This window comes from Gymnoscopelus microlampas, assembly GCF_963454915.1.
Source record: "Gymnoscopelus microlampas genome assembly, chromosome: 9".
Classification (NCBI taxonomy): domain Eukaryota; kingdom Metazoa; phylum Chordata; class Actinopteri; order Myctophiformes; family Myctophidae; genus Gymnoscopelus; species Gymnoscopelus microlampas.
This window is the reverse complement of record NC_139946.1, coordinates 25,005,732-25,020,402: the sequence shown is the minus strand read 5'-3', so window position 1 is coordinate 25,020,402 and position 14,671 is coordinate 25,005,732. Positions and strand designations below refer to the sequence as shown.

General features: G+C 42.1%; 1 protein-coding gene across 1 annotated transcript; it reads right to left on the bottom strand.

The window, feature by feature from the left end:
* Positions 1-5,465: 5,465 nt before the first annotated feature.
* spata18 (spermatogenesis associated 18) lies at positions 5,466-13,561 on the bottom strand (the record flags this gene model as incomplete). The annotated part of the gene is made up of 12 exons (XM_084066318.1): positions 5,466-5,565; positions 5,813-5,884; positions 6,400-6,523; positions 7,075-7,250; positions 7,792-7,950; positions 8,430-8,664; positions 9,017-9,151; positions 9,353-9,448; positions 10,706-10,824; positions 11,662-11,777; positions 11,874-11,979; positions 13,475-13,561. The coding sequence occupies 12 exons, from the start codon at positions 13,559-13,561 to the stop codon at positions 5,509-5,511; spliced, it is 1,482 nt and encodes a 493-aa protein (XP_083922444.1). The 3' UTR covers positions 5,466-5,508.
* Positions 13,562-14,671: the final 1,110 nt, after the last annotated feature.

Sequence of the window (14,671 nt, the reverse complement as noted above, 5' to 3'; positions counted from 1 at the left end):
GACGGAAGTGATGAATTGATAAATGGGTCTAACCCCACAAATACACAAATCATTCTTCCTGATTGTTTGCAAAAGAACAAGCTAGGCTATTCTACTGTAACTCCTCTCTTGCGCTTTCGTATCTCTCATCCCAGTGCATCCCTCCCTCCGTCCTTCCCACTGTCCGTTATCATATTTTCTTTGATTTACGCACAGTTTCTTCCGCTCAACTGTAACTGTGTCATCATGTGTGGTGATATACAGCCCCATTACCCCGTTCCCCTGCTCTCGTAGTGTGGGGGCGGCGGTTGGCCTCTGGCTGAAGCCAAAGAAACTCAAGGCCAGTCGGAGCTGAGCGTGTCCAAGAAGTTCTCCAAGCGTTTGAGAGAAAACATCACACAGTCCAGCAGCGTGGAAGCATGTCCCCGATACTGAAACAAAGGCCTCGCTGGGCCAATCAAAGGGGCTCTGAAGGACCTCCAGTCCCAGCTGGAAAATAGCAGATCTACAAGCTCACAGCACATCAGCGTGAGCCGTTGTAGGGCTTGTAGTTATAGCCTATATCCGGTATGCAACACCATCATGCAACTAGTATGATAAATAAATCAGGCTTGAGTCCGTATGGGGGAAAAAGCGCCAACTACAATAGAGGCTTTCCAAGTGAAGTCAGGTCATGGATTAATATCTCAATCGTTAGCAGCTGCTGAGTTGTTGTCACCTTTATACAGGAAACTGTTGTTTCACCGTTTGCTACCAGAGTACGTCTCTATCCAGCTATGGAACATTGACTTGATGGAAGGATCTCTCTTTGTCTCTCTATGTGGTGTGTGTGTGTCAGCCAGGGAGAGCAAAATATGTTTCTGTGTGTGCAGTGGTGTAAAGTAAGTAAATACATTTACTCAAGTACTGCACTTAAGTGCAGTTTTGAGGATTTTTTTTTTACTTTACTGGAGTATTTCCAAATTTCAGTACTCTACTACACTCTTCTACTACACTACATCTCAGAGGCAAATATTGTACCTTTACTCCACTACAATTATTTGAAAACTTTAGTATAGTTACTTTGTAGATTTTTATTACAAAACATTCAGTAACCACTTCAGCCTATATACATTTCGGCCATTTGAAAATAGCCGATCTACAAGCTCATAATGTGTCGCGACGCATTGTGAGCTACTATTTTAAGTTTATACTAAGATTTGTATACATTTTATTCATTTGAAAACTTGAGACATTCTGCATAACATAACTAGTACTTTCTATTTTTTGTACTTTATGTACATTTTGATACCAATACTTTTGTACTTTTTCTACATCGCAGTATTGATACTTTTACTTAAGTAAAAAAAAAAACTTTTTCCACGACTGTGTGTGTGTGCGCATGCATGCATGTATGCCTGCATAATGCATGCGTGTGTGCTAACACATTCATGTATAACAGGCATATGTACATAGGCACATACAGTATGTGAGCGCCTATGATTATTCATGTTTGCATGTAGGATGGACAGTGTAATGAATGCTTGGACACATGGTCTGTGTCCCGTCGGTTCTCTTTGTGAGAAATATGGAGCCTTTAAAGTCAGCAGGTCTTTTCAGACTGTGATTTGAGGAGCCCATAAAAAACACAGCAGATCTGAGGAATACCTTGATGGATTTAACGCAGGCTAAAGTCTGCAGGCTCCGATGGCTTTGTCACATGTGAGGGTATAACCTGGGGGCTGAGACAGTTCCCTCTCGGTTTGCTTTATACGTTGATAGCCCCTCTCTGCCCCACAGGGTTTAACCTGAACTCAGCTTTACCCCTGCCCCCTGTTGGCCTGTTCCCAAACACAACTTTACGACAGCAAACACACAGCCACGGTTTTCAGTTTTATGCAGATATATACTTGTACTACAGTGTCGCTCGGAACCTCTTACATGCTGCTAGAAAAATCATTAAAAAAGAGCATGCATTTGTTTATGTGTGTGTGCATGATGATGTACATGTTTGAAATTGGATGAGTGTCGCTTGATGCTTGAAGGAAACGCCAGTGGCTGGTTACCATCCCTGCAGTTAGGTTGCGTTCTCAGCCAATAAGTAGCACCATCTCATTCCCAGTTCTCCTCACCAGGCCAACTAATGACACTGTTGCCCCCTGAGTCCACTCGAATGCCCCAAGTGAAGAATCCGCTTGACAGAGCAGAAACATGCCTCACAACCTCCAGCCAGGGCCTCTGGATGACTGCATGATTAATGAACACATGGGCTAACTCACTGTTTGTTTGTAGATGAGATGGCATCCATTAGCTCATTATATGATATCCTGGATATGTTGATTAGAAGAGTAGAGCTTCTTTGTGTTTTGTTGATGAAAGTCTCTTTCGTCTATTACAGTGATTATAATTATTCGGGTGGTTTTCCCTGTTGATAGAGTGAAGATAGATACAGATTTGAGATTAGATGGAGGCTTTGTTGTGCTGGGTCTGGAATCACACATCAGAAGATCTTGGCAAACACTGTTAATTGGTGTCCGAACTCCAAATAAAACACATCATTGAATAAATACGTGAATGGAAACCAGGACTGACTGCTGTCCTATAATAGCAGCTAATGGTTTCAGAGTGCAATGTTATAACAGCGTAAACATCCTTCCTAAGCTGGAACAAATATATATTTGGATCATATCCCTATAAAGCCTAAAACAATCTTGGTTAGTCCCTTTCATTTGCAAACCAGTAGATGCAAGGGTCAAGGAGATACTGCATATTTGTGGAATATGCATTTTTTTTTAAAAGGAAGCTGAATGCTGAGAAGTCCATGTCATGGGAACTTCCACCATGCCTTTGTCACCACATTCCCACACCAGGAGTGTCCCATCTGGTCCCCAATGGTTCAGGAAGGTCCCGGGACCAGATCTTGGTCTAAAACTATGATAAAAATGGCACTGGGCCTGTTGTGGCCCTGCTGGTTGGATGTTTACTCAGGTGAGCTGTGGTTAGTTGTGGTCCTTGGGAGTGGAACCACAGCCAAGAAACTACTGCACTTTAAGAGGAAACGGGAGGCTTTGCTTGGCGTCTACTGGGGACAATAACTGACCACATGATCCCAAGTGTCCCTCTGGGACTGGGCATGTCATCATAGGTGAACTTAAGGCGAAAATACCCCAACATTTGTTGAAAAGAGCTTATCTTCAAGCTCACAAAGTGTCAACAACACATTGTGAGCTTGTAGATCAGCTATTTTCACAGAAGAGATTTGATGTCGAAGGAAAAAGGTAGTGGGCCAAGTACAGACCCCTGGGGGACCCCCTATAACAAAGTATAAATGGTTTACAGTAAGTTGTTACAAAACAAACAACTCCATCATAATAGGAAACCTATCAGCCTAATCTCCACCCTAGCCATGCATACTTAATGTGTGACTTACTTATTGACTATGGCACAATGGACCTACATTATTGATAATGGCATGGCACAATGGACCTGAATTATGAATCTAATATTTTGATGAAAAGTGGTAAGTTTTATGTGATTTCGAGGTGTTTAAGGTATGTTTTGAGACGCACCAGGCTTCAATAAGAAGGTGACTGATGTTATCAATATGATGTCATCATTATGATGTCTTTGTTATGACAGAATACATTTTAAAAGCTCAAGTGTGTTGACTTTGTGACCCAGAAGAAATGTATGTACTATCAGTGACATTGAGGTACCAAAAACAATCCCAAACATTCCAAGGTCACTTAGGTCAGAACCCTCAATAGCAGAGCAGCTTGGAACCTTTCAGGTCCAGCTGTGCGATGGACCAACAGTGCCATCTACTGTTTAACACAGGGCCAAACTACAGTTTGAGGCTTTGTTAACAACCGCATGAGGATCCTTCTGTGATGCTGGGATTTTATTTATGGTTATGATCTTTTGGTCTCTCAACCATAGCTTAATTCAGGACCCAAACATGCTATGCAGTGTTGGTCACAAACAATAGAGAAACAGAATGTGTTTAGGAATATGCTAAATATGTCAATGCAAGAACTTCAACGTGTCCAATCTTTTATTCTTAAAAAAGTTATATAAGGCACAGTCAGAAATATATATTGAGCACTCAATACCACAAAATACAGTTCAGATCAACATACAGAACTGTCTTCACTAAATTGAGTATGAAGTCATCCCTAAATTACGGGCATAGACGTTATACTGCACAGTACGTCATTAGGAACAAAAATATTTAAAATGACACAAATATGACAAACTTGGGATAACATTGATAGCACCCATTCTGCAAAATCAGTCGATATTGGTGTTATTTATCGCCACAATTCTTTGGAAAAACGATAAAGTAAAAGAATAATCACCTTGTCCATCTCCCATTTCATGAACGTCCTTGTTTTAGCAATATCATTTTAGATTTTTGAGCACTTCGTATCATTTGATTCTCAAAATACACAACCACAGCACCAAAAACTCAATAAAAACACACAGTGTAGTAACGGATCCCACGAAGAGCTGCTTTGATCAATATCAGTATAAGTCAAGTACTGGAGGAGTTTATCACTCATTAGCACTGTTCCGTTTTATTTCAACCTGACACGGATATCTACTCAACATGTGATGTGTCACAGAGAAAGAACTAGATGGAATAGATTAGCTGCAAATAGCTGCAATAACCAGCTACAGTGAATCTTGACTAAGAAAGTGCTACTGTGCAGGTGTGATTTTTTTCCCCCCTCAATTGATATTTCTCCAATTAGGGAATATTGTGCGACTATCACTAACACAAAAAACACACTCAATAAAATAAAGGTGTTTCACCCCGATGGCTGTGGTTTAGCAGGACGTAGCAGTGCACGCTTCTGCGCTTCTGAGCAACAAGGCAGGCGTGCTCTTTACATAATACATAACTAGCATGCTAACTTTAATGTCTGGACGTTTGAATTTACTGAAATAAAGAATGTTTGATAACAAATGCATGAGCAACCAATGGCCGTCCAAGATGCTAATCGATAGGGCTGGAAAGATCCGTTATAATCTAGGTTGAGATTGCAAATATTACTTGTATATTGATATGAAACATATTTTGACCTTCAACATTAGCAAGCTCAGCTTGACAAGCCAATCAAATGCGAGCAGTCAGACCTTGAGTCAGTCAAACAACACTGTGATGCAGCAGGATGTAAGAGGCAGGCCCCGGGCGAAACACCTGGTTTTAAGGAGTCCCAAAAACTAAGGAATTCAATCTAAATACAGTAAACTACAGTAAAGGAACTGTTTAAGTGTTTAGTTAGCTGCCAGACTGCTAAATTCCCAAAATCAACCTTGTCTAACAAACAATGTATTAACACCTGGCTATTGCCATCAACCACCAAAACCCTCCATCTGATAATGTAAACTCTGTCAATGGGACCTTGCTACAAACTCCTTCACTTCAAGTAACGACCAACAGACAACAAAATACAAGGAGCCAGCAGATTAAGGCTGTAAGTCAATGAGAAATAGATGAGTATGTAGGCTGTTGTCTTTCTGTGCCCCGGTTGAACAGCTCGTCGTTTACAACCAGCTGGCTGAGAGACGGCCAGGTGAAGATCTTTTGGGGCTGCTAAATACCTGGAAACATCCAAGCAAGACAGGAGAGCATTGAAAGAGAGAGAGGGTTATTTAGTCCACATCTTTTATCATTAAAAATACAGAATTTGGATGAAAAGCAAGTCGGGGTATTGCACTATACTTACCCTACAGACCAGTGGGTGTGGTTGCATGTAGTTTGAAAGAGGTATATGATCTTAAATCTACATTTCGAGTGTTACTGTAAATATGAGCAGGGTTCACACCAAGAACAGTTATGGAAACGTACCAGATGGCGAGTGGGGCTGACAGAGCGAGAACGCACAGGGCTGGCACTCCTGCTCCGACTTCTGCTGCTCCACTGGAAGAACACACATATGATCCTTTTACTGAACATTTGCCTATTATGACATGCACAGAATAAGGATGGTAGGGTTCATGTGGTTAAATTAACACAGACACTACTACAGACATGCAGAATAGTCTCAATAATGACTAGGGCTATCTTTGACTAAAGCAATTGTTAGCCGACTAATATAGTCATTTGTTGATTAATCGATAGTTGATTTAATCACTCTCTTGCGTCTCTGTCATGCAGAGACCAGTGAGGTTGAGAACTGAACATTCTAATGTTGATTTAAGAATGGCTACTGGCTATAATTGGCATGCAGACTGCCACTGAGTCTAGAGTTTACAATACATGTGCTCATAATTCTTAACTAATTCATTCAACATGGAAAAAAACATAAAAAGTCTAATCAACTAATTACCAAGTCTTGGTCGACTGAGAGTAAACTGATCGATTGATCAATTATTATTATTATTATCATCATCATTATGAGGGGACAGCCGTAATAACATCATTTGTGTGTGTACCAGAGCGCCTCTTCGGGTCAAAGCCTCTCCCTTCACGATCACCCCATCCTCTTCCATGAGGGCAGGCCACACGTGGTGCGCCACAAGAGGGGCGGAGAACTCTGAATCATAGCTACGCCGATACCTGGAGCACGGAACAAATACAGGATGAAGATTGGAGAAGAAGAGAAGAGAAGAGAAGAGAAGAGAAGAGAAGAGAAGAGAAGAGAAGAGAAGAGAAGAGAAGAGAAGAGAAGAGAAGAGAAGAAATGTGTGAGCGAATGCAATACTGTACATGTGTTGAGGGTGACATCTAGTGGTGGGGACAGTAAATGAACAGCTAAAGATTAAGAAACAGCTGTTTGTTGAGACCATACATACAGGAGTGGCATACATCAGTGGTTTTAAAGATTGTATTACAATAAAGTGATTTGATTTGCTAAACTTATTAGACAGTTCTAGCTGAGTGATCATCACATCCACATTAATTTCTTACACTTGAGTGTAAATGTCTTCTGAATCGACCACCAGTCATCTCCAAAATATGGTCAGGTTATTCATTACGGGGTATTCGGTCAAATAGATCAGGATATTTGATTTGTGTCAAATCACTGTGGTGCTGAATGTTTGGTGGTGTCCCTAATCAATTTGTGTATCCGTGCATGTGCATTCAGAACATGTCACACAGTCACTGACTTGCTGTCACTGTACAGTTCTCCATCACTGGCGAAGGCCAGGTCCAGAGGTGGCTCCAGTGTCTGCATGCCGAACGCCACCCGGCAGGTCTCTCTGATTAGGGTGCTGATGAGGACAAAGTCCACCTCCGGAGGGAAGGAGATGCGCGGGTTCACGTTCATGGCGTTGATCACATCCTGTGCATAAGACATTGCAAATGCACCGTCAAAGACAATCCTATGACCACAAAACCGGCTAGACACCATTAACTAACTACTTAACCACATGAACTTCGCATCCCTATTCTGGCCGCGTCATAATAGGTGAACATTCCGCAAAAATAGCCAATGTACAAGCTCAGCGTTGTGAGCTAGTTTTTTGATTTTCCAATATATTTTCCGCTGCGAGAAACAGTGTGAAGACTTCCCTTCCTTCTCCATTGTACATTGACTATTCTCCCTTAAGACTTTTGGTGTACTGAAGAGGAGGGGGTCAAGTATAGACTCCTGGGGGACTCTGATTAACTACAGTAAGTATATACTGCAGTTCCTATATACTTCATTGACCGGGGTCAACAAAGCATGACCCAGAAGTATGACGTACATCATCACATTATTAAGCATTAACCACTCCTTAAACCCTACAGTGTAGGGTTCAAGTTGTCAATAGCTGTTGCATGTTGCAACAGCTAATAACTCTTTGTATTTGTGATGTCATGCAGCAGACTAAGTTCCCTACGTTGACGCTGGACTGAACGTCATAGAGGTCCAGGTTTCGGACAATGTAGTCCACTGCTGCTTCCTCCAGGCTCTCAGGACCCAGGTGAGAGGGCGACAACGTCTTCCTCACACGCAGCTTGAACTGACGGTAAGCTAGCTTGCCGACCTGGAAGGATTCCTGTGAAACGCAAACAAGAAGAGGTTAAGCTAGCATCAGATACTCACCTTCTGCTGGTTTTCTATTTGGCCAGCGAGATAAATGGTTCTGAACTGTGTGTATGCTATTTGTACTGACAGTGACAAATTATGTAATCCATGCCCCAGTGCAAATACTGTAGCATTCATGCCTCTACTTGCAGTAGTGTCAGGGGTTTTCAAGGGCAGCCAGTTTGGTATGCATTAGGCTACGGACCCCCACTCTGTGAGTGTACAAATGGAACCAAATGGACCCATTTATACACTCTCAGTAACAGACCTGTAAGGGTTCATTTGGTTCCCAACTATCAATCATTTAGGATCCCCTCTAATGCCCTCGCAGACTCCTGGGGGGTCCCTGGACCCCATTTGAGAACCAGTAACCCAATACACCCTAGTGTGGCCTTCTGGTGAACAGCATCTCTACACTGACGCTGTAGAGCGATCCCCAGTGTTTCTCACCATGACAGCGATGAAAATGATTCTCTGGACCATCTGCAGGTCATCAATGTAGCGTCTCAGCATGCTCTGGGCCTCCAGGCGCTCCACAGCGTACAGGTCGCTGAACCGCGACACCAGGCGGGCGTGTCGGGAAGAGTTGGTGAGCTGGGCCCTAGTGGGGGACTCGCCCCTCAGGGGGCTGGAGGGACGACTGCGTCTCATGGGCAAGGGGCTGGGAGAGCGACTCCTCACCAGCCTGGAAGAAAACAATTCGGGCTGCACTATTGATTATCTTCTTATAGATTTTTAAAATATTTTACTATATCAATTAATCTGATTAAAGGAGTAGTTCACCCAAAAAATGACTTATTTTCCATCAATTACACACTCCATAAAGCCTTAAATGGATTTTTTTTAGCTTTTGTCGCATTCCTGAGCCAATAATTTGACTCCTTTAACTACTTAAGCCCTATTCTATACTTCAGTGTACAACAGTATTGCTCAACAACAGCGAAAATAGGCGATCTACAAGCTCACAATGCATCGTAATGCGATGTGCTGTTGCGGCCCTACAAACAATAAACCAAACTGTGTGTGTGCGCACTCACCTCTGCTGCAGTAAAGCCTTCTCTGAGGTCAGGTAAGACACTTCATCCCTGAGCAGGCGAATCTGACGCTCATAGTCATCCAGCGCGTCCAACTTCCTCTTATAAATCTCCACCTGCTCATGTGCAGCACGCAGGCTGATGCACCCACACACACACACACACACACACACACACACACACACACACATACACACACACACACACTTACTGCTTGTTTGCTTCCTTGCGGACTTGTTTCCGTTGGGGTCCTTGAATTAATTTCATAGACATATACTGTATAGTAGCAACCAAACAGTTCAAATATCAACATAAAATACAGAGAAGGCTATCTCTCACTCTGCTCTTAGTTGCAGTATCTCATCTTCTGTTGCCAGCAGAGTGGTTGCTGACTTATTCTTTGTGTCATCCAGTTCCAGATGAGCGTCTGTTAGCCTGGTAGGACAAAATAAATATATCATGTGACCTATTCTGTTTACTTCCACGTCTGACCAAAACCCTTCGCCAAAAACAGCGGATGTACAAGCTTACAACGTATCACAATACATTGTGATGCGTTTTTAGCATGTTTGCCTATTATGACATACCCAGAATAGGGACACTAGGGTTCATGTGGTTAAGATTGCCTCTTGTGTTGTAACTTGTATCTCTCCTCCTTGTGTGTTTTAATACTTTTACTGACATCTCAAACTGGTTGCTTGTATCATTTGAGAGATACAGTAATTGCTATTCACCACTGAAACACCCTTGTTCTCAGCAATCTATCCACACCACCTGTTGTTAAACCACAGCTGTTTTGTTTCTGCAATAAAAGCCCTAATATAAACGGTTCCAAACAATAATTCAATAGAACAAAGAAGAAAATAAGAAAAAGAAAAGCTTTCAGGCATTGATGAATACATGAAAAGGAACTAACTACAACAACAGATTAATGGAACAAACCCTGACCTTAAACTGAAACAAACAACATTTCAAATATGTATTTGGTGTTTTTATTCATCTTACCATAACTAGTTGTATGCTCTCACATAAACTCCCTCTGCTGTCAAATTATGTAATGAACCAGGATCTGTGAGACAGACTAAAGACTAATTATGCCTTATACCTAGTTTTGCCATAATGTTACAATGTAGGCAGTGATAGAATAAAGGTTGTGTTCTGTGCAAACATTAATAGAATATTAATGATAATTAATAGAATAACAGTGTGTGTTTTAAAACTGTCATATATGTTGTTACATTGGCCACTGACTGAGCCCAGAAGGAAAACTCAGCTCGGTTTATACACAGCCGATCTACAAACACAATGAGTGGGTTTGTAGATCGGCTGTATTTGCCTTGGGACTGTCGTTTCCAAAGGGAAACCAGTGAACATTCACACATCCCACCGGGATTTTCATGGATAAGCTTCAAAAACCTGTTAAAAACTCAAAAAACATGATTTAGTGTGTGGAGTGGATCATTAGAATCTAGATTAACTGTGCATGCGCGCGTGCGTGTGTGTGTGTGTGTGTGTGTGTGTGTGTGTGTGTGTGTGTGTGTGTGTGTGTGTGTGTGTGTGTGTGTGTGTGTGTGTGTGTGTGTGTGTGTGTGTGTGTGTGTGTGTGTGTGTGCGTGCGTGCGTGCGTGCGTGCGTGCGTGCGTGCGTGCGTGCGTGTGTGCCCAAATAAAATGTATTAGTATTTTGACTCACTCTGCTTTGACAGAGTCTAGCTGCAAACGGGTGGAGCTGAGCTGGGTCTCCATCATCTGTATGTCACTGTCATGAGACTGATTCAGCTCCCTGATCTTCCTGTCCTTCTGCACTGAGTCCTGAAGACAAGACAAGACAAGACAAGACAAGACAAGACAAGACAAGACAAGACAAGACAAGACAAGACAAGACAAGAGAAGAGAAGAGAAGAGAAGAGAAGAGAAGAGAAGAGAAGAGAAGAGAAGAGAAGAGAAGAGAAGAGAAGAGAAGAGAAGAGAAGAGAAGAGGAGAGGAGAGGAGAGGAGAGGAGAGGAGAGGAGAGGAGAGGAGAGGAGAGGAGAGGAGAGGAGAGGAGAGGAGAGGAGAGGAGAGGAGAGGAGAGGAGAGGAGAGACGATTATATTTTATTGAGCTGGATTTAATTTGACTGAACCTAATTGAAGTGAACCTTTTCATAATTAAAATGACTGAGTGTTCAACATTAACTATTAGCCGTACAATATGCTTTACATCAGAGATGCTACGATATAAACCAAGGGTACCAGACGTTTTCGGCAGTTGATCATTTAGCCCTTTTCCAAGGCAGGCATGATCACCCAGTGCCAGACAGTGAAAACCACAATTGATTTTACGTTATTATAGGCTGCTAATTACAATAAAACATAACAAAGAATGAGTCAATCATTTAATATGAATAATAAAGGTAAGATAAATTCTGACTATCTGGGGAGTAAGGTTCTATGCACATCAAATAATGGTTGATAATAGCTGTTTTCAATCAACTCAGTTGATCACCTCAATAGCCCAATCTGATCACCTTTTTTTTTAAGTGTTTGCCCATCCCTGTTTTATCTCTTAATCATAAGATATGATGTTTGGTTTTCTTTCCAGGAATGAACCATGTTCAATACTAAAATTGGTTTCCAATGAGAAGACAATCCAGAAAAATCAGGTCACCTGGATGAGACTCAGACTGGTGTCATTTGTCACCGAGGGGCTTGCCATGGAGAAGCAGGTCCCCAGCCATGGCAGCAAGCGGCTTTTGAGGGTGTCCACCCCAGCGTAGTGACCACCTGATCCACAAAGGAGAGTTCACATGAGGTAATGACTGTGTTTATAAAGGAGCTCGTGCTTTGCAAAGCACCCAGTGTTGTAAGTCAGACCTGTACCTTCAGTAGCAGTGTAGTTCAGAATGATGAAGAGTTGGCCCTGGATCTTGGCAGTGAGTTCGATCAGCTCACAACATCTGTTCAGATTCTGGTCACAGGAAAACACCTGTAGAGGGTGAATGTGTATGAGAATGAAGAATGTTTAACCACAAACATTTTCTGAATTATGTTTGAAAATAGCCGATGTACAAGATCGCAACGCATTGTGGTGAAATGCGTTGTGAGCTTGTAGGTCTGCTGTTGTTGGGGGAAAAAACAAATGTTATTTTATTTTAGCCTATATTAATGACATTCTCAATATTGGGACACCAGGGTTAAAGTGGTTAAGACTCTCTCGGCTGCTGCTAGTGTCCGTCTGTTCACAGATATCTGTACATTCGTTTTGCCAGTTAATGTCATGTTGATTAATTAATTAACATGACATGACTATCATTAATTGCCATGCAATGCTAATTAAACATTTCAATTCAGACAGCTATAAATGCATGAATAGTTATAAATGAATTCTAGCCTACATTATTACACATACTGTACGTATTTTCAGGCAGTTTTTCTCACTGCATGCATATTTTATTGTGTGTCTCCATCTTCATCATACTATTAGTATTTGATAACAATGATCTGTCATCAGTTTCATATCAAGGGCTGTTTGATGACAAAGCCATTTCAAATATGTGATCTTTGTACTTTTGCCTTATTTCTGGTAGGCCTATCCATCTCTTTTGTGATTCCGTTCCCTTCAGTCATTAAATGCAATGTTTTGTGTGTGTGTCCACCCCACCCCCACCTGTAGCCTAAAGCAGTGGTTTTGAAAGTGGGGTCCGGGGACCCACAGGGATCCTTTATGAAGGGGTTCCAGGGTGTACCCAGCACAATCAGTAACAGTCTTAACACTTGAACCCCACTTTCAGCTATTCTTTTTAACATTTGGAAAAATATTGAAAAATGTGGAATCATTTTGAAAGCTTCTAACAAGTTCAACGCATTGATATCTTCTCTGGCCCTGGCAAACAATATTTTCAGACGGGGTCCGTAACCAAATACATATCATTTGGGGTCCTTGACAAATGACAATGTGAAAAAGTTTCTGTAGCCTACCACCGGCCTAAAGAATACCACCACTGTCCAGTAGAGGCAGTAGTCTAGACGGGAGGAATGGTCTCACGGTAACCATAGCGACGGGCGTCCATAGCAACCAAACTTTGTCCGGAAATCAACGTAATTAAAACAGGCATACATTCCTTTACTGAAAACGTTACACTTGATTTTATTAGTTTCATTGTTTATACCGGTGTTGCAATGCATTACTCACATGCATATTGATATGCGATATGCCATGACTACCGAATAACTTGTCTAATGATTCAGAAGAAGTGCATGCATAAAAACATTTAATCACATTTTTAAAAGCAAATTGAGACTGAAATGGACAATTTTTATGGAAAACATTTCTGCAGAACCAAAGTCGAATCCTTAAATTGCAAAGGAAAATGTCAGTCTCCTGCAGAGACAAATATCACACAGTCTTGTAAAAGTACACCTGAAGTGGTGTGGTCAGATTTAGGTCAATGATGGTTTATTAATGACAATGACAGACTTACATGGTAGTCTTTGTACCAGCTCTCAGCCTTGTCCTGTAAAACGCTGAAGGAAGAAGTATTCACCAGCCTCCTCAAAGTGTCGGCCATGTCCCTTACCTCTTTTTCTGAACCCTCAGCCTTTAATCTGTCAGTGCTTTAAAAAAAAAGAAAAGAAGAGAGAAATGCTCCCAGACAACCGTGGTGGGTGGGTTTTTAATCTGCACCACGACAGCGCTGATGGGCGGGCGCACGGCACCCACACACATCCGTTTTTATGGACAGTTGTAAAAATTCCAAGCTGCTCGTTTGTTCCTCCACGTTCAATTTCAAAACGCCCCACATCAGCAGTGGCAACGACGTTGACGATCTGAGTGACTGACAACCGAGACAGAGTCACGTTACGTGGAGATCAAAACAAACTCATTATGTCGGTCCGTCTTGTCTTGTGTGGTGTATCGTTCTCCTCCTGTCCTGAACGATGTAAAGAGGAGGACCATTGTAATGCATACTGTTACTGTCAAACCAAAATGCTCGCCCCAAAACACAGTCGCCCCGGAGTAAATCCGGCGACCTCCGAACGGTCACAACCTGGTATTCCTGTAACCTGATTCATGATCGATTGAATACTTTATTAACAGGGATTTCTGGTGATAGCCGTGGTCTTTTTACAGGGACCAGTTCTGAATTGCAGCCACCTGTAAATGCTCTTTTAGAGCAGTGGTTCTCAAACTTTTTCATGTCAAGGACCCCCAAATTGACACTTATTAGCCCGCAGACCCCCATTTCAAAAGATATGCCATGGACCCCCATGGCATATCTTCAGTCAATAAGAGAAGATTTTTTACGGCTCTAGCAGTGATTCTCAACCATTTTAATTTCAAGGACCCCCAGTTTGACATGCATTAGGCAGGCTGCAGACCCCCATTTAATGGCATTTCTATCACTTGGACCGCAATTTATATTGTAAAATCTGTCAATTTAACTCTGAGAGTGTACAAATGGAACCAAATGGACCCGTTCCATTTGTACACTCAGAGTTACAGACCCAAGGGTCCATTTGGAGCCTAATCTATCATTTAGCTGGGGACCCCCTGGAACTCCCTCAAGGACCCCTGGGGGTCCCCGGACCCCACTTTGAGAACCAATGTTTTAGAGCACCTCAGTAAACTATGTGTGACTGTGAACCCAGTGCCAGTGGTGTGTTCTAAGTTTTTTTTC